The sequence below is a fragment of the Chenopodium quinoa genome, unplaced genomic scaffold (genome assembly GCF_001683475.1).
Source record: "Chenopodium quinoa cultivar QQ74 unplaced genomic scaffold, ASM168347v1, whole genome shotgun sequence".
NCBI lineage: Eukaryota > Viridiplantae > Streptophyta > Magnoliopsida > Caryophyllales > Amaranthaceae > Chenopodium > Chenopodium quinoa.
In genome coordinates this window covers 5,425,974-5,450,764 of record NW_018745684.1, presented here as the reverse complement: position 1 = coordinate 5,450,764, position 24,791 = coordinate 5,425,974, and the positions used below count along the sequence as shown (strand labels likewise).

General features: G+C 34.1%; 1 protein-coding gene and 1 long non-coding RNA gene across 2 annotated transcripts; both read left to right on the top strand.

Moving 5' to 3' along the window:
* Positions 1-238: 238 nt before the first annotated feature.
* On the top strand, positions 239-2,100 carry LOC110717896. The gene is made up of 3 exons (XR_002510818.1): positions 239-389; positions 976-1,159; positions 1,876-2,100. It is a non-coding gene; the product is annotated as an uncharacterized LOC110717896 (long non-coding RNA).
* A 12,913-nt stretch (positions 2,101-15,013) lies between these two features.
* Positions 15,014-20,780, top strand: LOC110717447. The gene is made up of 5 exons (XM_021896147.1): positions 15,014-15,773; positions 16,293-17,312; positions 17,664-17,975; positions 18,496-18,587; positions 19,438-20,780. The coding sequence occupies exons 2-5, from the start codon at positions 16,341-16,343 to the stop codon at positions 20,333-20,335; spliced, it is 2,274 nt and encodes a 757-aa protein (XP_021751839.1). The 5' UTR covers positions 15,014-15,773; positions 16,293-16,340; the 3' UTR covers positions 20,336-20,780.
* Positions 20,781-24,791: the final 4,011 nt, after the last annotated feature.

Genomic DNA, 24,791 nt, shown 5'->3' with positions numbered 1-24,791 from the left:
TATAATTTTCATTAATGTGTAATCAAATATATATAAATGATATAAATGTGATAAAAACTCCAACATAGCGATTTGTAAAGATAGAGGAAGTATGAAGTAATATAAAGGGTGAAAAATAAGATAATATTTGAAGTGCAAAGGAGAAACTCAATAGATTGAGACCAAAATGCAATTTTCTTCAAAAAAAAAAAAAATGCAAGTAGAGCCTAAACTTTCCTAATTTTTCATTTTGGCAACAATAGCTCAAGAGTGAAAGCCCAAAAAGCCGATAAAGCCCAAACAATAGAAAGTTGAGAGTTTTATTAACCCTTTTCCATCCCTTCAATTAGGGTTTAAGCTACTCGACTGCGGATCTTCGGCATTTCCCTACTCTCTGCCTTGCAACCATGGTACTCTTTCTCTCTCTTTTTCTCTCTCCTTAAATTATCAATTGAATTGCTTTCTTTGTTGATTCAATGTTATTGCTTCGATTTAATCTGCATTTATCATTTATTTTATTTTTGCCAAACTTTCTGCTGTAATTTAATTGTTTTGATTTTGATTTTTGCTGTTAAGTTTTAGTTTGCTGCTGATTGAATTATTTTTGAAATTTTTGTTGGTGATATATGGAATCTGTGGAAATAATTGTTCTGAATCAAGCATATTTATAGTTTATTTTTACAAAATGCTAAGTATGATTAATTTGAAATTCATCTGTTTTATATGGTTGATTCGTTAATATTGATATTATAGCTATTGAAAAAGATCAAATCTTTCTAGGTTATTTTAGAAGTGATATTTTTGTTGGGTTTATTTGGGGTTTTTGCTGTGATGTTTTCTAATCATATATTCATATTAGTGGTTGATGGTAAATTGGTAATTAGTATTGTAATGTGATGCATTATGTAAAGAAATGTGAATTTATGGGTTGGGTTATTGATTTTGTTGGAATGGTTATTTATAAGGGCTAATTTTGGGGTTTATGTTGAAATGCAGCCGAAGCAAATTCATGAGATAAAGGATTTCCTTCTGACTGCCAGAAGGAAAGATGCGCGATCTGTGAAGATCAAGAAAAGCAAGGATGTTGTTAAGTTCAAGGTCCGTTGCTCCAAGTATCTTTACACTCTTTGTGTCTTCGACTCCGAGAAGGCTGACAAGCTGAAGCAGTCTCTTCCCCCTGGTTAGTGCCTTGTCGATTTCCCTTGTCCTCCATTTACTTGTTTCTGCATTTTAGGTTGTTTTTTGGCTGTGTATTTGCATTTCATTCGATGATTTGCAAGTAATGACTGTATGAGGATAAGATTTGTTTGAGCTTTCTAAATCATTGTGATTGAGATATGCCACAAAAGCTTTCATACTTCTGATTGCTTTGCTGTTGGTGGCTGATTGAATTCTTTTTAGAACACGCATGCTTTGTTGTGTATAGTATTGAGAGTTAGACTTTTATATTATCAATTTGATGCTTGTTACCTGTTGGCATTTTCTCCTTTCGATTCTAAAGAGTGGACAATAGAGAGGGAGGGAGGAAAGTGGCATGCCCTAGTATTAAATGGCAACAAATTCAGTAGCCTTGAATATTGCTCGAGTGATGCCAATCCGTCATACCTAGAATTGTAGGTTATGTCTTTTTTTGTTCGTCATGTAAGCAAGTCACTAATACTCCTTACGTTGTGTGTACATTAGTTTAGAATTTTCCTAGTAGAAAGTTGGAAACTTTATACAGGACGAGGTGATATGCTGATTGAATAAACTTTTATTTAAAGTACACTATGTTGCTTTAGGTAAATTTTGTGATTAAGGCTATAGGAGATGAACAAACTATTCTTTTTCTTTAACGGTTTCTTTGAATGCAAGTGATCTGGGTTTGTTTTCTTATTATCCTCATCCGTTGTGCAGGTTTGAGTGTCCATGATCTTTAAACAAGAGGAGTTGCTGTTAGTAGCTGTTAGGCAATTGAAACCAGCTGTTTTTGTTTTATCAAGTTTTGCTATTAGTGAAATGCTTTGTAATCCTTTTGAACAAGCTGCTTGAGAGATATGATTTGGCCCCTAAACTTTATTGTATTGACCTTACAATATTTCGATACATGCTTCTGGTTTTTATTGCTTTTGATTGTGAAAATGGTGTGTTGACCAGTAACTGGTAAAGCCTCCTTGGCTTACATTGTGAAAATGTCATTTTGCATTACATTTTCCTTTGGCAGTTTACCACTGACTGGTTGATTCTTTGAACAGTGTTTCGTTGCTGCTATTGATCTTTGGACTGCACAGAACTGCTTAGGTTTTTCCATAGTGACTAGTGAGTTAAGTTTTCTTTGTATGAGAATGATTGGATTAACCACTATGTCTTGGATTCCAAAATCTGGAAAATTCCAGTATTGACTTGGTAAATCTCTGACAAGTATCAGTGCTCTTATATAAAAGCCATTGAACTTTTTTAACCGAAATGGCTAAAATAGTTGGTCTAGTTAAAAAACTAGAGCTATCAAAATCGTTGGCAATTTGTGAGTAGACTAGGTCTAGATGATAACAAAATGTTACACAGACCAACTAAAAACTTGATATGACAATGCTGTCTAAAACCTAGGAGCTGTAATTGATCCCTACCTGACTTGACTGAACTTGAAACCGACTCGAACATCTGATTTGACGACTTTAAATCGAGAACAAGTTAATGTAGAGGCAGTGGAGCAAGCATCATCGCATCTTATCTTATGCCAAGTAATGTTGTTCCTTGATGGAAACAAATTAAAACTTCACGACGACTATTCTTTCGAAAAGTTTCTTAGGAGAATACCATATTTGTGGCATGATATTTGAACCAACACTCTTGAGTCTCTGTTATACCCCCCCCCCCCAAAAAAAAAAAAAAGCTCCTCCGACCTTCTAAAGTGTGAGCCTTTTGGTCTTGGAGCTTGTCACATTGGACCGTGATCATAACCCTTTCTAGCCATACTGTTCTAATATCTGTTAGTCTGTTACTAAGTGTTGCTTTGTTCTGCGATATTAGCCATGTTTCATGCTTTGCATTGAGTGTTAATCGCGCTGCCTCTTCTTGTTGCCAAGTTGTTCTCACCTAAATCACTATACTGCTCCATGGTTGCCTTGTATAAGCACGACATTAAATTTCAGACATTACCTGCAGGAACTAACTAATTAACTATGCATCAGCAGAAAAATAGTACTGAACTACGAAGTATATACAGCAGTAGTTACAAAGAGGCTTTTGTTGTTCACTGCCCACCAAATAATCCAACTACTTTTACCTGTAACAACTAACAAGCTTTTTTTTTTTTTTTTTTTGACAAAATCAAGTTCTTTTTGAAAACATTGTATTTAATCTGTCTTGTATACGAATTATTGACTTGGTTACTCGGTTTTGACATGACTATGTGTCTAAGTATTTGACTCGGATTTTTATGTGAGGTAAAATGAAAAGTTCGAGTAGCATAGCTTCTATATAGGGGCATAGGGCATCTACTCGGTATTATTAAGTTTGTCAGTAGTCTGTTTAAGTATTCTTGAGGCTCTTATTAGTGGGGGTGATCGACACGATCCTGAAATTAATATGCATATACTAATTCACAACGAAGTTTTTGAGAAGTACCAAACTAAACTTCAGCAAAAGAACAATAAAATGGGCTATCAATTTAGTAAACAGTCCACAAGTTATTTCTTGAACTATTATGCATGATTCTACAAGGGGAGATACTTGAGTCCATAATTCTGATCCATACAATTGCAAACCTAAAAATCACCTGGTATATGTGGTCCTCAAATTCAAAATTATGAATATCTATTAATTATATTAGTAATGTTTTCGTACATGTATTAAAGGCAAAACTGTTTAAAACGCTAAAATAGTTATGAATAACTGATTTTTGTTGGGCATTTTGTTTTTTTGTTGTTTAGAGAGCCACAAGGGCGGGGATGAGAATCGATCCCGCGATCTTTTGGAACCGGGAGGGAAGCTCTAAGTACTTGAGCTATCCCTCACTCTCTTTGTTGGACATTTTGTACAGTTATGCTGTTATTTTTTTCAACCATTATATGTAATCAATTGCACTACTCATTATTTTGTGGATACTTTTAGGTCTTCAAATCCTATTTGATCTCTATTTTCTTATAAATATTGCCATTTTCTAGTGGTCATCAGTCATCACTCGAACAAACATCCAGGGTAGTTAATTAAACGAATCATTAAATTTCAGTAAGTCATTCACTTTAATTTATTTCGAACTTTATAATTTTTTTGGCATGTACAAGTATAAAACAATTTAAATCATAGTAGAAATATCATACGAGTATTAGAACAAAAAATTAATTTTTGTTTATTTTTTTCTAAGATAAATATCTTTAATTACGTAAAATAAAATTATATATATATATATATATATATGATCAACCTGGCGCATCCAATCCAATCAACTTCTGATCAACCTTAATAAAATCGTAACAAAACATCTTATTTCATGTGAGGATATGATAATATGTTAGTATCAATTTCAACTGTGAATATTTTAAGAAAATACTTCCTTATCCAAATTAGTGAGTAGTTAGTTATACATACTTTTAATAATGTTTATATAAAAATACAAATACGTCACATTTTCTACATGCATTTTTATAATCATATTCATTTGTGGATGATTATTACAATATGTCACTACTTAAATTAATTATTTAATACTCCATAAGAAGTTGATAGAAATATATTTAAAGACAATTTATATAATATCTTGAGTTTTTTTTTTTTTTTTTTTTTTTTGAGGGATAAAATCTTGAGTTTAACCATGTTGCAAATTGTTAATTTTACATTCTAAATTTGTTTAAGAAATTTATTATGTCTACATAAAATCTCAAAACATTAATTCTAAAAATAGTGATATAAACAAGATTTAATACTACATTTCCACATCAAAATATTTATTACAGGAGCTTAAATCTCAACCAAACTCGGCCAAAATTATCCTAACCAAATCAGATTCGAGACAACTTTAAATCAAATTGATCTTAAAAAAGCTAATAATCCAACTCAATTGAAATGACATCCTTATAAAGTGCCTAAAAAATGATGAAATGAATGGGTGGAAGTTGTTTGGAGTGAGTAGATCTAAACAACTAATTAATGCAGCTTAAGTAGTAAAAACCGTCGGTGGTGATTATGATTGAAATTGGAGGACCCAATTTATAAATTTATTTATCTTTTCAAATCATAGTAATAATTAATTTCAATTATAAATTGTGTACCATATTCCTTCAAAAATAAATTGTGTACTATATGTTTGATGTTTCCATTAATTTAATACGATTAGTATTTATTCTAGGATACTGCTATATGTAGTTCTAAAAGGTATATTTAAGCATTAAATACACTCTTGAAAATTGTATAAAATTATGAATTCATGACAAAAACACGTATAAATCAGTATAATTAGTGTTTATATTTATATGATTTTCTAACGTTATACGATTTTCTAATGTGTATTTAATGCTTATATGTAATCTTAAGCACTATATATAGCATTTTTCATTATTCTAAGTATGATGTTGATATTTTTGCATTTGGCGCACCAAAGATGCCACGATAATGTTGGGTTCGTTGCTTCACGTTTATTGCAAGATCCAAGGAGAGTAATTAAGAAAACATGGCTTTTAAGGGTCTTGGATGAGTTCACAATTACGGCACACACGTGTGGGGTAGGACCTGTAATTTGGCACTTCTACATCAATCAATGAGGTATTAAAGTTAAGGAGTATAAATTGATAGACTTTCAGAATATGAGTGAATGTCAAATAGTTTAATTAGTAAAATTATTGAAAATAATGCATGAAATTTGCTTGTCATCATATAGACCTAATTTAAGACTTAAAATTGGATTTATAAAAGATCTCAAATCATTTTTAAAAAAATTAGAAATGGCAAAAAAATCAATATTATTGTAGAGTAGACCATGTCAATATTAAGTGTTTGTTTGATTTACATGAAAATTTAATTTCTGTAAGACTTATTACTTCAAGAGAAGTTACTTCGTTTATGCAATCTCTATAATGATCAGTGGCCGGGGTGAAGATGGTACTAGACATATGACGCAATATGAAAAAAACATGACACGACACGACACGTTATTATGCATGAAAAATATGAGTCATGTCTAGGCCACCTTAGGGTTTGACATGACAAGTACACTAAAATGATTTAAATTTGGCATATGCGTACAAGAATGATACAATGACATGTGTATTTAGGTTTTCCTTTGAAATTTTGGCCAACCATTAACGATAGGTTAGGCCTAGCCAGGTCCAAGTAAGACCTAGATGGCTCGACCTAGCAAAGCATGCAACCATCTTTTTTTTTTTGGGGGGGGGGGGTGTTTAGAGAATCTCCATCCATTTGGAACTTAATAGCCAATTAAATTATTTGGCATGCCACTTAATTAAACTACTATACATCTCAATATCTCATAAAGTTCAAACATGCACTAATTCGAAAGTTGTGTAGTATCACCTAGTATGTAATTGTTATGGAAGAAAATTACAAATTAAATATATTAGTAAAACTTGTTCTCTTCATTTTATATAAATAATTTAAGTTCAATAAGTATAAATTTAGATTAGTAAACATAAATCTAAATCAATAAAAATTAATGATTTTAAAGAGCAAAAAATTTTAAATTTCAACAATCATCCATTCCAAATAGTATTCCTCCATATCTTAATCCTAAAACCAAAGCTCGCACTATAAGCAAGACAAAACAACTCTCAGAAATTAAGTGATAAGACTGGGTTCAATTTAGTGTTCAATAATGGCGAATACAAAAGTAACTAAAAATGGAAAATTGGAAGCAAATAAAACAACTAACAAGTTATAGCTAGCATCGTGTTAGGTGGGATGCCTAAATTAGGCTGTTCTTAGCTTTGCTAAATTGAGTATGGTGGAGCTATTATTATTAGTGCAATAATTTGAAATTATTTCATTGTAATTTATTGTACAACGTTAATAGGGATACTTTGAGGTCTATGATGATGATAATCATATTAGGTTTTGTAGAGACAAATATGCATAATGTTTTTGGGTGAATAATTAAATTTATAGTATTCTAGTATAAATGCATAATGTTCTTTGTTATCAATTGTTTTCATCATTTGAATACTCTATCTAGATACGCAATTGTGTCTCCCGATGACTCTAATTAGTGTTCATAACAAAAGATATATGAGTGTTTCGGTATTTAATATAGCATATTTAATATGTACGTGTCACCTATTGAATATGAGATACGTACAATACATTGTCTAAATTGTGTCATTGTGTGTACGTGACCTAAACATACCAAGTATATCATGTTGAAGAGGTATCTCGCTATATCTTGCATGAAGAAATGCATTTGCATATCTAATCAATTTCACATAATAAAAATGGTGTGTTGAATGCGTGAACCTCATAAGGTATACGATAATGACTAAGCTAGCTATGATGACGGCTACTTGCTATCTAAACACGAATGTTTTATCACACAAATGTAAATCTTGAACAACCTAAATAAAGATCCAATATAGTAAAAATATATCTATTCTTGACAAGGAATAGTGATTGATATCCTTTCTTACTCATACATTGATTTTTACTACATGAACTAATTTCTCCGTTCTCAATTGTTTGGTTGGGTTTAGTTGATGTGAGTCAAATTTATTGGCACTAATAGTAACGTATTTGAAATATAAATTTAAGTTGTCCAAAACCCAAAAAATAATTAAAAATCAGGTCAGGTCCAAAAGGTTGCCTAAATTCAAGTACGGAGTATTTTTTAGGCTGAGCTGATCTTAATCACCTCTAATATTTAAAAGGATTAAAAGGAAAATACAACAGGTCTCGCAAACTTTTTGAAAAAAATCGGGTGTACTATAAAATATATTACATCCATTGTAAAACTGTCCTAAAATTATCAAAAGTTGTCTTAAAATAAATTAAAGTTACTCGATATAAATAAAAGTTTTCTATACTTTATTAATTAATTTACTTTCTTAAGTACTCCGTATTAAATAACAAATTTTAGTGAAAGTAAATATATTAACACCCTCTCATTATCTATTTACATTAAAATCAAATCAGGTTTAAAATTACCCTGAATAAATTTAAAAAGCTGGAAGGTATGTTGGCCTAATCAGAGCATGCTGGCAGAGTTTGATAGACAACCTTTTATCGCCTTTATCAGGTGAAATGTACAAATAATTACTACAATGATTAATTATTAAAGTAGATTAACTAGAACCCTCATCAATAATTATAATACTGTAGATCTTTGCTTCTTCATGTGAATAATCATTTATATGATCATGCAAGCGTCAAAAAATAATTCCATACCACAACTACTGTAATTATTGTGTCATTGATAAAATGATAAATGAGATAATCCATATTAATTTACACTAATTATTAAGATTAAAAGTGGCCCACCAATTAATATTTTAAGTGTTGGTTTATAAATTAGATTCTCTGATCGAATTATCTAAGCTTGGCGTCATTGTACTACTTACTCGATTTGGAGCTATTTTCATGGTTTGAGCTTGGAAAAATACACTTTAATAATTCCAACTATAATCAATCTACTTTTAATAATCCCAATTAAGGTTTTTTATCTAATAATTCTAAATATTGGGTATGTTTGCCTAGAGTAATCCCAACCAGTCAACAACCTTTAATTACAGGTTACCAAACCACGTGTCAACACGTGTTTGGTCCAAAAAAAAAATGAATTATTTTAAAAAAAAATAGAAAAAAAAACTTCAAAAAATTTATAATAAAAAAAAAAAAAACCCATTCACTGCGCCAGCCACCGCACTGCCACTGTACCCATGCCCAGCCTGACCCCCTGCCTCTGACGGCGATTTCCGACCGGCGAAAACACCCAGTCACTACCTCCCCCAGCCCCCACCACTGATTTTCGACCACCCCTCCTTTACCCGAACCCCGAAAAACCTGCCCACACCACCGATTTCGCACCTCCCTTCCCTTCCACACACTGCATCAAATTCTCGATAGGAGAGGAGATCGATTTGTCGATTTGGGGGGGGGGGGGGGGAAGGGGTTTAGGGAAGGGAGAATGAGGTCGGAGCTTTTGGCAATCTAAGTTCTCTTTCTATTTTTCCTTATTTTCTTTAGTTTTGCATGACCTTTGATTCCAATTTTGTTTAGAATTATGACATGAATTCTAACAAGAAGTAAAAGGTTGAAATAATAAATGATGCTAATTAATTACAATGATAAATGCTTAATTTTGTTATACATTCATTAAAAAAGGGAATATATTGAATGCTTATTTGCATCAATAACAGTTACATACTTTCTTCGTTCTTTTTTACTTAACTCGCTTTGACTTTTACACTATTCACCATCTCTCTTTTTTGACCATCTTTTGTGAATAATATATAAGGAAAAAAAAATATTCATGTGAGATCTTTTTAAATTCGTCTCAATAAGTATACTTTTACGGCGATTTCACCAAATGTCACTGAGTTTTTTTTAAAATTCACCAAATGCCATGAAGTTTTCACAAATTCACCAAATGCCACCGAGCTTTTAAGAAATTCATCGAATGCCATTAATGACTAACGGTCGTTAACTTTGTTAGTCATTAGGATTAAATCATGACACGTGTCATGATTTAATCCTAATGACTAACGGAGTTAGCGGCCGTTAGTCATTAATGGCATTCGGTGAATTTTTTTATTAAAAGCTTAATGGCATTTGGTGAATTTGTGAAAACTTCATGTCATTTGGTGAATTTTTAAAAAACTCAGTAGCATTTGATAAAATCGTCGTAAATTTTATAATTTTTACTTATGGAGAATTAAAGTTATTAATCGTTAAAGTCTGGCAAGTGTGATAAAAGAACAAAGGGATTTTTTATTATTATTATTTTTTATTGCAACATTGAGGATTCTACGCTTGCTAATAAAGTATATAAACAGATCTTGGGCTTCAACTCTTAATCATTTTGTTGAATTGATCCTTTAATGTGGTTTCGGACGAAGCCAACGTAACACAAAGGTCACGGGTTCATATCTCATCCACCCCTCCTTCCAAAGTGAAATTTAATTAACGTTGGGTATAAGGAGGCCCAAGCCGCATCCCCATTTGGGCTTTCGTGTGAAGGGGCATTATAAATCAATTTTGGGTTGTCTTAAATTCCAGTGCTAGCTATAAATAAGTTCATATAACTTCAGATATGAATATCTTCAGATAAGATAAACTTTAGACTAATAAGATATATATATATATATATATATATATATATATATATATATATATATATATATATATATAACGCCATACGACATTTCTAAAGAGATTTAAATCTAACAAATTCATGACAGATGAATCAAATAAAAGCATTCTTTCAACAAAGCTGAGATTGGTATTGCAAATTGTACTTTTTCATACTCTCTTTTATTATATTGTTGTGATTTAAAGCCTTCCTCGATAAGGGAGCCTACTAATCAATGCAATTATAACAGTGAAGAAAATTCTCGTTTGATTCATCTAATGGCAATCAAAGGATTAATCACTTTTTCGATCCCATATTAATCTTTACTCATGAAGTAACTTGTAGTAAACTAACTCAGAAGGTAGTTTTATCAAAACTAATAACAAAATCATAAAGAAATTAAAGAGAAAGGGTTGGCAAATTATTTCTGAAGAAATTTGACTATTTTTCAGCTTATGAAGCACTAATTTTAAAGAATTCTAAGTAGAAAATGGAGAGTGAAGAAGGGGCGGTTAAAGTTTAGTCTAAATACAAGGCAAGGTTTTGAATATAACACTACCTTATCATCAAGTAAGAGTGTAAGACCTAAGTCGATCCAATGGCTATAGACTTTTCCGCTTATCTAAGTGACTAGTCAATCTACAAAGAACTGTTAAAGAACTAAAACCATGAGTCCATCACATAATTCACATATAGTATCATAAAATTTTGTAGCTTAGATTTAATTGTATTTGAAAGACTTGAACATGATTGAATGAAATAGAATGAGTATATATAAGGATAAACAATATTTCTACATGTAAATTGTATTTGTAAGAGCATGTGCACAATCATACATACATAGATCACACATTAACACTATTATAAGTGTAGAAATACAGAGAAGAAAAGTTAGAATTTTGGTGTTTGCCCATAAAACAACTATTGCATCCCCACAAACATAGAAAACACTATACACCATCTCAAGCAACCGACAAGCTTCTCTGCCATCCACATGCATCCCAGTTGCACTCTCCAATAAATATTGATTTTTGAGAGCTAAATACAATGTTAATAATTATACTTTGGTATTTGTTATTTTATCACAAAAATTGTGGTGAAATTAGACTTTGGTATTGGAATTTGTGTAATTTGTTTCAAACATGGACAGAATATTTGTAACTTCCAAAAAGAAAAAACAAAGGGTTTTTTTTTTCTTTTCAAGAACAGATGTAAATATTTTTATTTTTATTTACATAGCTGCGACTAAATTATATATAAAAAAAAAATTGTTTTTCATTTACTCTTATGTCAATGTTATTTTAACCTTATTTAAGATGTTATGGTCACCAAATTGCAACATAAATTAATTTGGGTCACGTTCTCTTAGCCATATTTAAGGTGGTTTGGTCTAAATTTTTTTAGGTTTCATATGGTTTGATTTGATCTAATCTATTATGATATAATCTAATTCTAATCTTGGTTTGTTTTAATTATTTTTTTTTTTTTTTGTTGACATCAAAATTACTAATTTACTAAAAGTGATAAATAATACTCCCTCTGTTTTTTTTTTTTTTAATTGCAACTTTTGCCATTTTAGTCCGCTCAAAATTAATTGCAACTTTCTATTTTATTTCTATTTTGGGTAAACAAAATCCCTGAAAATTACTATTTTACCCTTACTTTCCCACTACTTTCCCAAGTGGTGGGCCAAACTTTCTCTCTCCACACACTTTAATCACCTTTAATTAACCCCACTACTACACACCCCTTAACTTTTGCCTCGTGAACCGCAATTCCAACCAAAGTTGCAATTAAAAATAAACAGAGGGAGTACAAAGTAAGATTATTTTTTTATTTTTTGACAACATTGAAGCAAAATAAACTAAGTAACAAAGCTGGTAAAACTATTCCTGCACTCATTTGCAACTTGATGTGCCTGGTGAACTTGTTCCCTGCTAACCTTCCAAACAACACAAGTTTGGATCATGCTTGCTGTCTTCTGAATATCCTTAATCGTGAAAAGAATCCCTATCTCTAGTTCTTGTCGTTTTTCCAGAATGCTGACCAGATTAGCACAGTCTGTAAGTAGAAAGACCTTCAGGAAACCCTTTTCTTTAGCCCACTTGACAGCCAGCAAACATGCCATAGCTTCCGCGTGGAGGCTTGTAGTGCCTTCCCCCTATATCGGCTTGTTCTTGCTCTGTTGCTAAGGTCCAACCTAGCCTTGCATTACCTGTTTGCTTCTGCCACGAGCCAACAAAAGCGATCTTCACCCCATGGGAGCTAACCAGATTGTGATGAAGTTGGTAGTCTTCCATCCCCAAAGAAGCATAATGAAAACCGTGAGGTCTTAAAGTAGATCCCCCCCTCTCTTATAGAGTTTCCATTGCGAGTGTTTGGTGTAACTCTATAGGTGTCCAGTTCTTTCTTTGCTTTCTCTAGATGTCGATTAAAGTTAGCCAAGTCACCTTCCTCCCCTTTAAACACCTTTCCATTCATGTTGATCCATAAGCACCAAAGATTTACTATAAACATATTAATTCTATTGCTATGAATATCATCCTCGCTATAAAAAAGCAGGATATTACTTTGAATCCATTGTCCCATTGGAGTAGATTCAGTCATTTCTGAGTTGACAACAAGTGAGCAGTTGTCCCACATTCTTCTAGCTACCATACATTCCTTAAAAAGATGTGTCGTATCTTCTCGGTCTCCACCACACAATTACAAATCACAAGCTAAGACCACTGGAATTCCTCTATGATGTAAGTTAGCCTTTACCACTAGTCCATTCATGACTAATTTCCAGATAAAAAGGCTCCACTTTGGAGAAATATTAAGACGCCACATAATTTTACAAAAAACTGGATTAGTGAGATTACAAGCTTCTCGATCTTTCAGAGTTTGGAAGAAAGCATACCCCGTCTTAGTAGTGTAATTGCCCGATTTATGAGAGAACCAGTACATCAAGTCATCTTGATGCCCCTTCGAAAATTCCAAGTCAGAATAAATTGAAAGATAACAAAACTTTGCTTGATAATTGCTTAAGAAAAATAAATCATCAATTTGGAAATCCAACCCTTCGGGTTTTATATTTGATAGAGTATATACACCAATCCTAAGCTTCAAACATCAGGTTAAGTTTTGGTAAAAATAATTCTCTAACACGGTATCAGAGCTAATGTGATACAAAAATCACGGGTTCAAATTTCATCCACCCCTCCTTTTCTAGTGTGATTTATTTCACAATGGGTATGGAAAGACCCAAGCAAAAAATCTTGCGTGGACCTGAGGCTTATACGCACACAACTGACATTATATTGAACATAGTGACCCTCATTTTTACGAAGTAACCTTATTTTTAACATAGTAACCTTTATTAAAACTTGTGTGACCTTTAATATTATTGTGAATTTAAAGTACGACGTTATATTGAACATAATGACCTTAAGTTTAAAATAGTGACCTTTATTACTCATATTGACCAGTATATAAAAAAATTTCATAAAAGAACCCCTTATAGCCTTTATAATACCAAAATGACTTTTATTTCAACATAATAACCTTTATTTTAAAAATAGTGACCCATTTTTATTTTTAATAAAACAACCATAGTGTCTCTAATGTTAGTGTTCCACAATATATTATTGTAAACCAGGTTCATATAAGAGTTTACCAGACCCAAGTCATATCCACATTTCAAATCCAACGGGATCTTAACGTTTAACTATTAGCTTAATCTTTTGATTGAGATAGTGCTCTCACAATATCATTAAGTATATTACAATCAGTTTTTTTTTAAAAAAAAGTATACTACAATCTACAATTTAAAAAAAAAAATAAAAATAAATCAAGAAGTCACAAATTTGACAATTTGACGTTATTTCCAAAACACACAATTTGACCTTCCAATTAATTCCAATATTTTCCATCTTTTATTTATTTTGTTTATTTCTTTCCTATTAACATGATTATTAACTAACATCATGTGCACAAGCAAGATCAAAAACTAATTGTTACTCCATATTTGATTAATGAGGTATTTACATATAAATTTTTATCACTTAATGTGTGTTCTATTCACTTGATTTTCATTTATCTGAAATTAAGCGATCTTATTTGAACTTATTAAAACTTATTTTAGGTTTAATTTGTATTTGGGTAACCCTTATCAAAACTTATTTTTCCTAAACTTAACTTTTCCGAACTTAACTGAATTTATCTGAACTTATTAAACCTGAAATGAGTAATGGGCTAATGGCCATGTACAAAGTCTACCATTTTTGTTATCAAATTTGCTTGGTAGAGATAATGGGAAACTCAATTTAAAGTCACAAGTTCGAGCCATAACAAATTTTACTTTGACTAAATATTGCGATGTATATTTATGATAAAACCTAAATATGTAAAATTTTGTTATAATTGTCTCAATATGTACGTGAAGGGTGCCACGTGACATATATTCTGTATTACAAACACTTTTTAATATATGAATAAAAGTATAGACTTTTAAAAAAAAAATTCAGTATTTAGCCTTGCCTACTTGATTGAACTCGCTTCTTTTAATGATTGATAATTAGATATACGAGTCGTTAAATTTATGTGTTGACAAACATAATAAAAGAAACGTATCAAATAGAAGACAAAAAAATGAATGAAGTAATTGTTACTCTGTATAAATTTGCTAGTCTATACTTTCTGATCCTTTACCAATTTTAAATTCATACCTTATACCCAACTTTTGCGAACCAAAAACCCTCATACTTGTATAGTCCTTGTCCACGTTAAGATGCAAAAGAGGAGTTAACACCATCCAAGTGATATGATTGGAAGTACCTAAACTGAATAACAACAATTTAATTTAATATATAAGGCCTTAAATTAATAAATAGATAGAGAATATCCAAAACAATCCCAGCCTCCCATGTAACCCTTACGCTTAATTATACTCCACTGCTTTAAACTGCTACAAAAATACAAAGAAAAATTCTGGTTAACTGTTACAGATGTACATTCATAATAATACCAAATTAAATTCAGATTCCTCTGGAGTAAAAATAAAATTATGCTGCAAAATATTTCAGAAGTGTTCATAAAGTTTCTCTGCTTCATTACTCAGTAAGCTTCTTCTGCTTCATTGGCTTGCAGGTGCAAAAAAAGGACCCTCATTTCTGTAATTTTGTGGGCCAAAAAACTTAATTTTTTTTTTTGTGATCTTACAATTTTTATGTCTTCTTCTGAGTTGTAGTTCTCAACCCCCCTTTCTCTCTCTAAATCTCTATCTTTCTCTCTCTAAATTTTTTGCATTCAAACCCCACTTTCTTCTTCTTCTTCCTTCAATCTTCCTTTTTCTCTGTTGAAAAAAAATCCCAGGAATCAGAAGTTTCAATCACCATCTTATTTATTAGCTACTATAAAAAGTTGGGTATTTAATTAAAAATATAATAAAATTCTGGGTGTTGAGAAAATCACATGATTTGAGTGACTCTTAAGCTTCTTGCCAACCTTCACAGTTTTCATCTGGGTTCTTGGGCTTTGTAATTTGGTGAGTAATTTTTAATTTCTGGGTTTATTGCATTTTCATAGTTGATAAATGAAATTTTTTTGGTTGAGTTTTTGTGATTGATCTTTGTTATGTTATTTTTGTGGTGTTTTTCTAAATGGGTTTTTGTTGAATTGTCAATTTCCTGTGAATTTGGACCTCAAGATCCACTTTTTCAATCTGGCTTATTGAGCTTTTTTTCAACTTTTCTTGATTTTTTTCCCATTGAATTTTATTGGCAATTGTGTTATGTTATGTCTCTATCTAAGCTGTCAGAAAGCTGCTTTAACCACTGCAAGTTTCACATGTTAAGTAATTTTTGGATCATATCAATAGAGAAATTAATGCAATAGGAAAATTATTATTGTTAATTGACCCCATTAGAGATATAATCTTGGTTAATGTAGATTTTGGCATTGTTGTTATTGTAGATGTATGTTTCTTTTGTTTATTTATGTTTATTAATGAATATCATCTAATTTTTGGTGTTAATTGTGATTTTTTGTTCAATTGAATTTTTAGATAGTTTGTGGGGTTTTGTTGGAGTGATGCACATTGAAGGTTACAACAATGGCTACTTTAGTACCTGGGATTTTGTTAAAGCTTTTACAGCATATGAACACAGATGTTAAAGTTGCTGGTGAACATAGGTCCTCTCTATTGCAAGTTGTGAGCATTGTTCCTGCATTAGCAGGTGGTGATTTATTTCAAAACCAAGGGTTTTATTTGAAGGTTTCGGATTCGTCTCATGCTACTTATGTTGCACTTCCTGATGAACATGATGATCTAATTCTTAGTGATAAGATTCAATTGGGTCAATACATTCATGTTGATAGGCTTGAGGCTGCCTCCCCAGTCCCTATTCTTCGAGGTGTGAGGCTGGTTCCCGGGAGGCATCCTTGTGTTGGTACCCCGGAAGATATTGTAGCAACTCATTCTTTAGGGTTCTTAAATAATTCTTCTCCAGGGTCAAAAACTAGTGACAAATCGAAATCAGCTGCAAAGTCATTGTTTGGCAGTAAAGAGAAGGCTCCTCCTTCTAAATTGAATAGTTTTGGAAAAGATGAGCAGGTAGATAAGAAAGTGTCGATTGCTCGATCAAAGTCTATATCATCGAAAACCTCTGTGAGTTCTGTGGATAGGAAAGAGGCTTTGGGAAGGTTAAAGACTTCGGGTTCACAGTCTATACCGTCATCACCTACTAGTTGTTATTCGCTTCCTACTTCATTTGAGAAGTTTTCGAGTGGGGTCAAGCACCAGGCAAAGATCAAGAGTGATAGAGGGACTCCTAAGTTGGGTTTAATGGAGAAGGTATCTGCTAAATTAGGACTGTCTGAGAAGTCCAGTTCTGCACGTGCAGCGAGTCCAGTGACTAAGAGGCAGCCTTCTGTGTCTACACCGAAGAAACTGGCTCATGTAATTGATATGGGACCGAAAGCATTGAGGAGGAGTTGGGAAGGGAGCATGGAGACAAAGAGTAGAGATAACTTGAAAATAAAAACTGGGAAGCCTGATGCGAGCCCTGCAGCTCGTTGTACTTCTGTAAGTGCTTATGTTTATCAACTTTGGTTTCTGCAATAATTAATTTTATCAGCATTGAAGTTGTTCGAAAATGTCGAGACACTGGACTATTCTTGTCCAATCTTTCCCTGCCTTTTGGGCCTTGTATGAGTGGTGTCTTATACACTCTTAACAAGTGGTAATATCAACTAATCTAAGCTGATTGGCTGTAAAAACTGCATTTATACAGCTTTGATACATAACTTGTGATTCTCTGTTCATAGCTCTACCATTTGTTCAAATGTACCTCCGATTTCTTGTTTGCAGACTGCATATATGGCATTGATAGTCTGATTAATTTTAGTGGAAAATAATTTGCTCATTTTTGTTCAGGTGCCTAAGAAAAATCCATCAGATGAGCGGTCATCAACCAAAGCAGAGATTAAAGTCCAAAAGTCCTCGAAACTATCAAAGGTGGAAGCTAAAGATCAAACATCTGCGAGAACTTTGACCTCTAATGGAGCAATAGAAGATCTTGATAGATCAAGCAAACCGAGAAATTCTATTGGAAGGAAATCAGTGGATAATAATGCTAGCAATGGGTTTCCAAACAATTTGGTGAAGGTCTCTGCCGGTAGTAGGAAATTGATAGATGCTAGTGTACTGTGGTCATCTCTTCCTTCCTCTGTCACGAAGCTCGGAAAGGTATTTCCTTTGCAGTTGTCTGGGATTGCAAATTATCAGATTCATCTCATAGTAATATTTTTCATTACGTTACAGAAAATGATATGGTTTTAGTGATTGTTTGGCTCTTATTAATAAATTAGGAAGTTGGGAGAAAGATATTTTGGAGTTTGGTAACTTAAATGATAAGAACACAGGTTATACAACATTACAACTTGAAAAATCTACTAATCACAACATGGGTAAAGTTGCTTACCTACTCCCCCAAGCAGGACTAATTTTCCATTAAAAGCTTTTCTCGCTGTCAACCAAATAGTTTTATATGAAACGCTCTGCATGCAACCAAATGACCACTCAATTTGCCGTCCTTTTGTCTTTTGAGACTTTGCTTGGTCTCTTTGTTTTTATTTTCTGGCTTACTTCTGATGTTATTGGTGCAGCTTATTACTTAAAGTTGTGTTATTATATCTGTATACAAATCTTCAATTCAGATCAGAACTACTATAGTGTTTTAAAGTTCCTTTTGATACTTTTCCTTCAGGAAGTTCTGAAGCTTAGAGATTCAGCACAAATGGCTGCAATAGAGGCAATGCAAGAAGCTTCAGCCGCAGAGAGTATACTTCGTTGCTTAAGGTAATTTTACCTATAAATTAATATGGTGGTATCTTAATATTCTGTATTTCTGATATCTCCGTACATGCGAGGGATTTCCGTTGATTGTAGTGTTTTTCTTTTGGTGATAAGCTGTGTTTGTTGACATAGACTAATTAATACCAAGTTAAGCTTGACCTAATGGTAAGTATTGCACCTTCCCATCTTGAGGTTGGGATCCTTTACCCTTACCCCAACTCCTAAAAACCTAGCCCGTTAACCAAAGCTGGGTTGACGTGTACAAGGTTATGGCCTGGTAGGGCAGTTTTTAGTCTTCTTACCAACCAGAAAATTTATAAAAATGAATAATGTAGACATATTAGGAGGCCAATTGACCCTGATAATCAATAAGTAAAGCTACATTACTCGGACTTGAGTATAGTTGTCGAGACTCGAGACCCTTTTGAATGCAATGTGTCCCAAGTGTCAAAACGTGCAATGCAATAAATAATATTGATTATTATGTGCGATTTGTATATGTATATGAAGTAGCACATAAGAAATTTAGTTAAAATTGTCACTAGCACTGCCTTTGAGACAGGGTGTCAGTCATGTGAGAGTTAGCTGTAGATTGAGTACACATTAGCTCAGGCTGATGGGGGTCTCAATATAGATGATTAACGTTCTAGTTCTGGGGTTGAGTTCACACATCCCAAGCCGCTAAAAGAAGACAGTAGTTTTCCCTTTGATTGTGGTTGTCTTGAATTTTTCACCAAGTATATAACATGATGTTCAAACTTAGATATTGTATTACACTATCACTTTGTGGTCTATATTTGTACTCTGGTAATTTTGCTTGCTTTACTAAATCCTTGTTTCTTCCCGATTGTAGTAAATACTCCGATTTAAGCTCATCTGCCAAGGAAGATGACCCACAACCAGCAGTGGAGCAATTCTTGACTCTACACTCAAGCTTAAAGAGTGCCCTTCTCACAGTCAATTCCCTGTCTAAACATACACCAATGGACTCATCACCAGATAGTCAAGAAGCCTTGTCTGAAGAAACACAAAAAATAATGTCAGAGAGGAGAAAACAGGCGGCCTCTTGGGTTAATGCTGCCTTAGCCACAGATCTATCACCATTCTCTGTATATAGTGATCGACCAACATTAACATCGCTTCCAATTTCCTCCCAGTCTCAGAATCCCAAACAAAATTCAGGAAATCAAGCCTTTATAGTTCTTGAAAATGCAAGCAAGAATGCATCACCGAAGCCCATATCTAAACCTCGCTTATCAGTTAGCTCTAAGACATCTTCTCCTGGGACTCCACGTCGAGCTAGTGACCAGCTGTTAATTAGCCAAAAGGCTCGTGCCCCGCCACCTCCTCCAGAGTGGGACCGAGGAAATGGGCTTGATGAGTACGTGGACTTGGCTGAGAAACTTCAGTCTGAGTCACAGAATTGGTTCTTGGGGTTTGTGGAGCGTTTTTTGGATGCTGATGTGGACTCTTCTGCATTGTCAGACAATGGTCAAATAGCTGGCATGCTTACTCAGCTGAAGAGTGTCAATGATTGGTTGGATGAGATAGGTGGAGGCTCAGCCAAGGACGAGGAGCAGGAAGAAGAGGAAGAAGACGTGGCTCGTGTATCAGGTGAAACAATTGATAGGTTGAGAAAGAAGATATATGAGTATCTTCTAACACATGTCGAGTCAGCTGCTGCTGCGCTTGGTGGTGGTTCACAAACACTCCCACCTGTTCGAACCACAGAAACTAAAGGAAGAAGATAACCATTTTTATTTTTTCAGATTTGGTTGGAACAAAGTTCCCAAGTTCAGCTAAGATGCAGAAATACTGATATAATTGCTCCCCTAGCCATCTTTTATGTGCAGAAATTTTCCCTTCTTTTTTCTGTATAGTAATCACCCCTTCGAAAATCAAGGTATACATGAAGTTTGTGGTCGTCTATGGTGTTGAAACGGGTAGTTTAGGTCAGGTTTACGGCTTCTATGGGCTTTATTTTGTGGAATTTGTATGCCCATTTGTACACTGAAAATAGTTTCAAGGAGAAAATTAGAAAGCTTGTTTCTCCAAATTCAAGCCTCTCCTGTATTGGTTCTGCTAGTAATTTGGTAGATTGTTAGAATTTCATTTTAGATTGCAGAAAGAGTGCATATATTGAATTGATTGGATATATATTAATTTTATCAATGAATATTCTCCAAATTACATGCAGTCTCGTGTTTGATTCTGCTATGTCATTGTGCTCATAAAAGACATTGATGTAAGCGGGACTCCATCCTAGAATTTGTGTTTTACTTTTAAGGTTCTATCAACTAAACTAGTCGACATTCATGTTCCTTTGTAACAAACTGTAATATAAATATAGTCAACTATATTCCAATATGTAATGTTGGGGAAATCTGACCACCGGCCAAAAATTTAACTTGAAATATTTTCGAAGTTCAAGTGTGGTCCAAGGCTAAGAATGTGATCAACTCTTTACAGTGGTCCATGAGATATGCTGTAAAATGCAACTCTGTATCCTGTTTGCACCTTCTTTTAAGGGAGATTTTTCCTTGGACCAGCTTGGGTTTTCATTGAATGGATTAAATGGTGTACTAATTTGAAAGAATTCTTGTTGTTTCGTTCACATTTCAATGTATCCTAATTTCATCTCTTTAAGACCATAAATGTTTGAATCTTGTTTATCTTCAACTCTTCAAGAGATTTTGTTGTACTTTATTAATCCCCCCATTTGGCATTCATAGCAAAAGCTCTAAATCTGGAATTTGGGAAAAGTCACCAAGTCTTACTCGGTATGGTTGTACTTGTACCAATTAAATCAGGATTACTTATTAAAGAAAAAAAAATCGAATTTTAACTTATCAAAATATTTATGTCTATTTTTATTTAACATATTCTAAGTTAAATATATGCAGTATAATATTATTGAAGTTGACGTTGATGTAACTTTTTCAAACTAATTATTATTATGTTTTGTTTTCAACAAATTCATCTATTTAAGATTTCTAATTCTTATTCATTTCCTCAAATGATTCTTATTCATAGTGATATCTTTGACTTGAAATAGAAAAATGGACTTTAGGAACCCTTGGTTGACTTTTAGATCATTGTACCTAGAGGTGGCCAGTGGGCCGGGTTGGACCCAGCCCACCCTAACTCGCACGGCTGGTGGGTCACGTGGGTCCGACCCGGTTTCAATCCGGCACAGCCCGGCACAGCTCGGATTTAGTCCGGGTTGTGTCGTGGGTCCAAAATTTTCGACACAACCCATTTCAACCCAGCTCAGTTTAACCCGTTTGATTCGACCCAAATCGCACAACCCGTTTTGACTCATTTAATTCGACACACCTAGCCCGTGAACCCACCTAACCCGACCCACCTGGCACAACCCAGCCCGCACGGCCCACCCGCACGAATGACCCACCCAACCCGCACGAGCCAACCCACCTAACCCGCACGCATGACCCACCCAACCCGCACGCATGACCCACCCAACCCGCACGGCCGGCACAACCCGCACGGCCCGCACAGCCCGCACAATTCGCACGACCCGCACGGCCCGCACGGCCTAACATCCATTTTAAAAAAAAAACGGCTAGTTTTTTGTATCTAACGGCTAGTTTTTTGTATCTAACGGCTAGTTTTTTAAGTGTATGATCATCCATTCTATTTTTCCTATAAATACCAATTCCATTTCACTCAAATTTCCACACAAATTCAAGCTTTCTTTCTCTCTTACTTAAAAATTCTTATTGTTCTCAAATTCTCAAGTGTTATATAGAGTTATATTTTTGTTAAAAAAAATCTCCTTAATATTATTATTAGTATTCTTAAGATTCTAAAAAAAAAAAGTTCTTCTCCATATTATAATTAGTAATCATACAAAAAAAAATGAGCTCAAGAGGAGGAATGGGAAGGAGTCAAAGTGGTGGTCGAAGTGGTAGCCAAAGGAGTGGTGGTCGAAGTGGTGGTCGAAGTGGTAGCCAAAGGAGTTGCAACCATTGCTAAACCCAATTAGAACAGTTATAAAATGGATTAGGATTACTCAGTCAGTTAGAAGAAAGTACATAGCTATGTGTAAAGAGAGAGGTCTTAAGAAAAGACAATGGTCTATTGATACCCCTACCCGTTGGAATTCTACTTTCAAGTTGTTGAGTGATGCTATAAAGTATCGTGATATTTTGACCCAACTTTACAATGAGACTCGTGTTGATCCTACTGAGTTAATAACCGAAAGTCATTGGACTAATGCTTCTTTTGTTCGTGATGTTTTAAATGCTTTTGATAGTGCAACTCATATTTTCTCTTATATTTATGAGCCTAACGTTCATTTAGTCATAATTGAGTGTGTTAAAGTTGTTCACACCATCGAAGAGCATATGAAGATTGATGGACTTCGTCCCGTTCTTGATAGCATGAAACGTAAGTGGCATACTTATTTTAGTGAATTTCCAATCATTTATGGAATTGCTGCTATTCTTGACCCCGGTGTCAAAGCTGAAGGTTTGGAAAATCTTTTAGAATTTTATTATACAAGTTTAAGTATCGATTATGATGTTAGTGAATATATTAACAAATGCAAATCTGTTTTGGGAGACCTTTATGATCATTATGCATCTATTTATGGTTTTGATTTGGCAACACCAACTACTACTAGCACTTCCGATTCTAGATTTGGTTTTCTTGATAAAGTTATGAAAAAAAAACACAAAGCATCTACATCATTCTCATCATCATCTTCTTCAACACTTGCTATTAATGATTATTTGTCATATCAACATGAGACCAACAACAACTTTCAAATTATAAAATGGTGGCAAGAACATAAAAAAAGTTTTCCTATATTGGCGAGAATTGCAAAAGATATACTTGCAGTTCCCGCTTCATCTGTTGCTTCCGAGTCTGCTTTTAGTGCAGGTAGAAGAGTGTTAGATGAAAAAAGATCTCGCTTAACTCCGGAAAGCATTCAAATTTGTGTTTGTAAGAAAGATTGGGATCAAGCTGAAAGAAGAACTCAAGGTTTAAAGGAAGACGAAGACGATGAAGATGATCCTGTGATGATATTGGAGTCGTCAACGGATGATGCAGCTTCCGGGGATGATGATGCAACAAACATGGGTGGCTAGAAAAGTCTAAATCAGGTACGCTAAGAACTACGTGGGCTTTGATTCTTTCGGGATACGTAGGCAACTTATTTTTCGAAAATTACAATTTAATTGCAAAATTAAATTTTAGTTTTCTAAAGATAGGTCCAAGCCCCCCCCCCAAATTTCAAAAGAAGTACAATATAAGAACTACGCTGGCTTTGATTCCTTATTTTATAATATAAGGATACGTAGGCATCTTAATTAAGAGCAAGCCATCAAATTGTTAATTTTGTAAAAATTAAAACACCACACAACCCACCCGACCCTAACCCACGAACCCACCCGACCCTAACCCACAAACCCACCCGACCCTAACCCACCTAACCCACAAACCCACCCGACCCTAACCCACTAACCCACCCGACCCTAACCCACCTAACCCACAAACCCACCCGACCCTAACCCACTAACCCACCCTTCGACCCACCCTAACTCACTAACCCACCTTGACCCGTCTAACCCATGAACCTAGCTCGACCCACCCATGACCCGTCTAACCCACAAACCCAGCTCGACCCACCCACGATCCGTCTAACCCACAAACCCAGCTCGACCCACCCACGACTCGTCTAACCCACGAACCTAACCCTGGTGTGTCCAACTTCTCCGACCCAACCCACGACCCGGCCCACCCTACCCTACGTGTGTCGTGCCGTGTGTCATGAAACCCCAACCCGCGACCCACCTAACCCTAACCCAGCTCGCACGACTCGCACGGTGGACACCTCTAATTGTACCTCTTAACTTCTTAAGCACAAAGTAGAATAGTACAATCACTACAGTTGGTAAATAAAAATAAGAAGAGTATATCATTGGTAAAGCTAATTTTAATAGGATATCAAGTAGAAATTATCTATACTAATATATTAAAAGACGTTTCTAAAAACGTCTATACGCTACGTATATCCCCTCATTTCGCCACGTCACTCACTCAATTTCTTATTATGCCACGTCATCCAATCAACATTTCAATGTGCCACGTCATCCACACAACAAACAATACTCCAAGTTGTCTCAACTATATTGGAAAAAATTGTGTATGAGAAGGTTCGAACACTTGACCTCTTAAAAA

What these genes read in the sequence shown, in the direction of transcription:
- LOC110717447 (XM_021896147.1), top strand. Translation starts at nt 16,341, where the DNA reads ATGGCTACTTTAGTACCTGGGATTTTGTTAAAGCTTTTACAGCATATG. An exon ending in CTGCAGCTCGTTGTACTTCT is followed by an intron (nt 17,313 to 17,663) that starts GTAAGTGCTTAT and finishes ATTTTTGTTCAG; the next exon opens with GTGCCTAAGAAAAATCCATC. An exon ending in AGTATACTTCGTTGCTTAAG is followed by an intron (nt 18,588 to 19,437) that starts GTAATTTTACCT and finishes TCCCGATTGTAG; the next exon opens with TAAATACTCCGATTTAAGCT.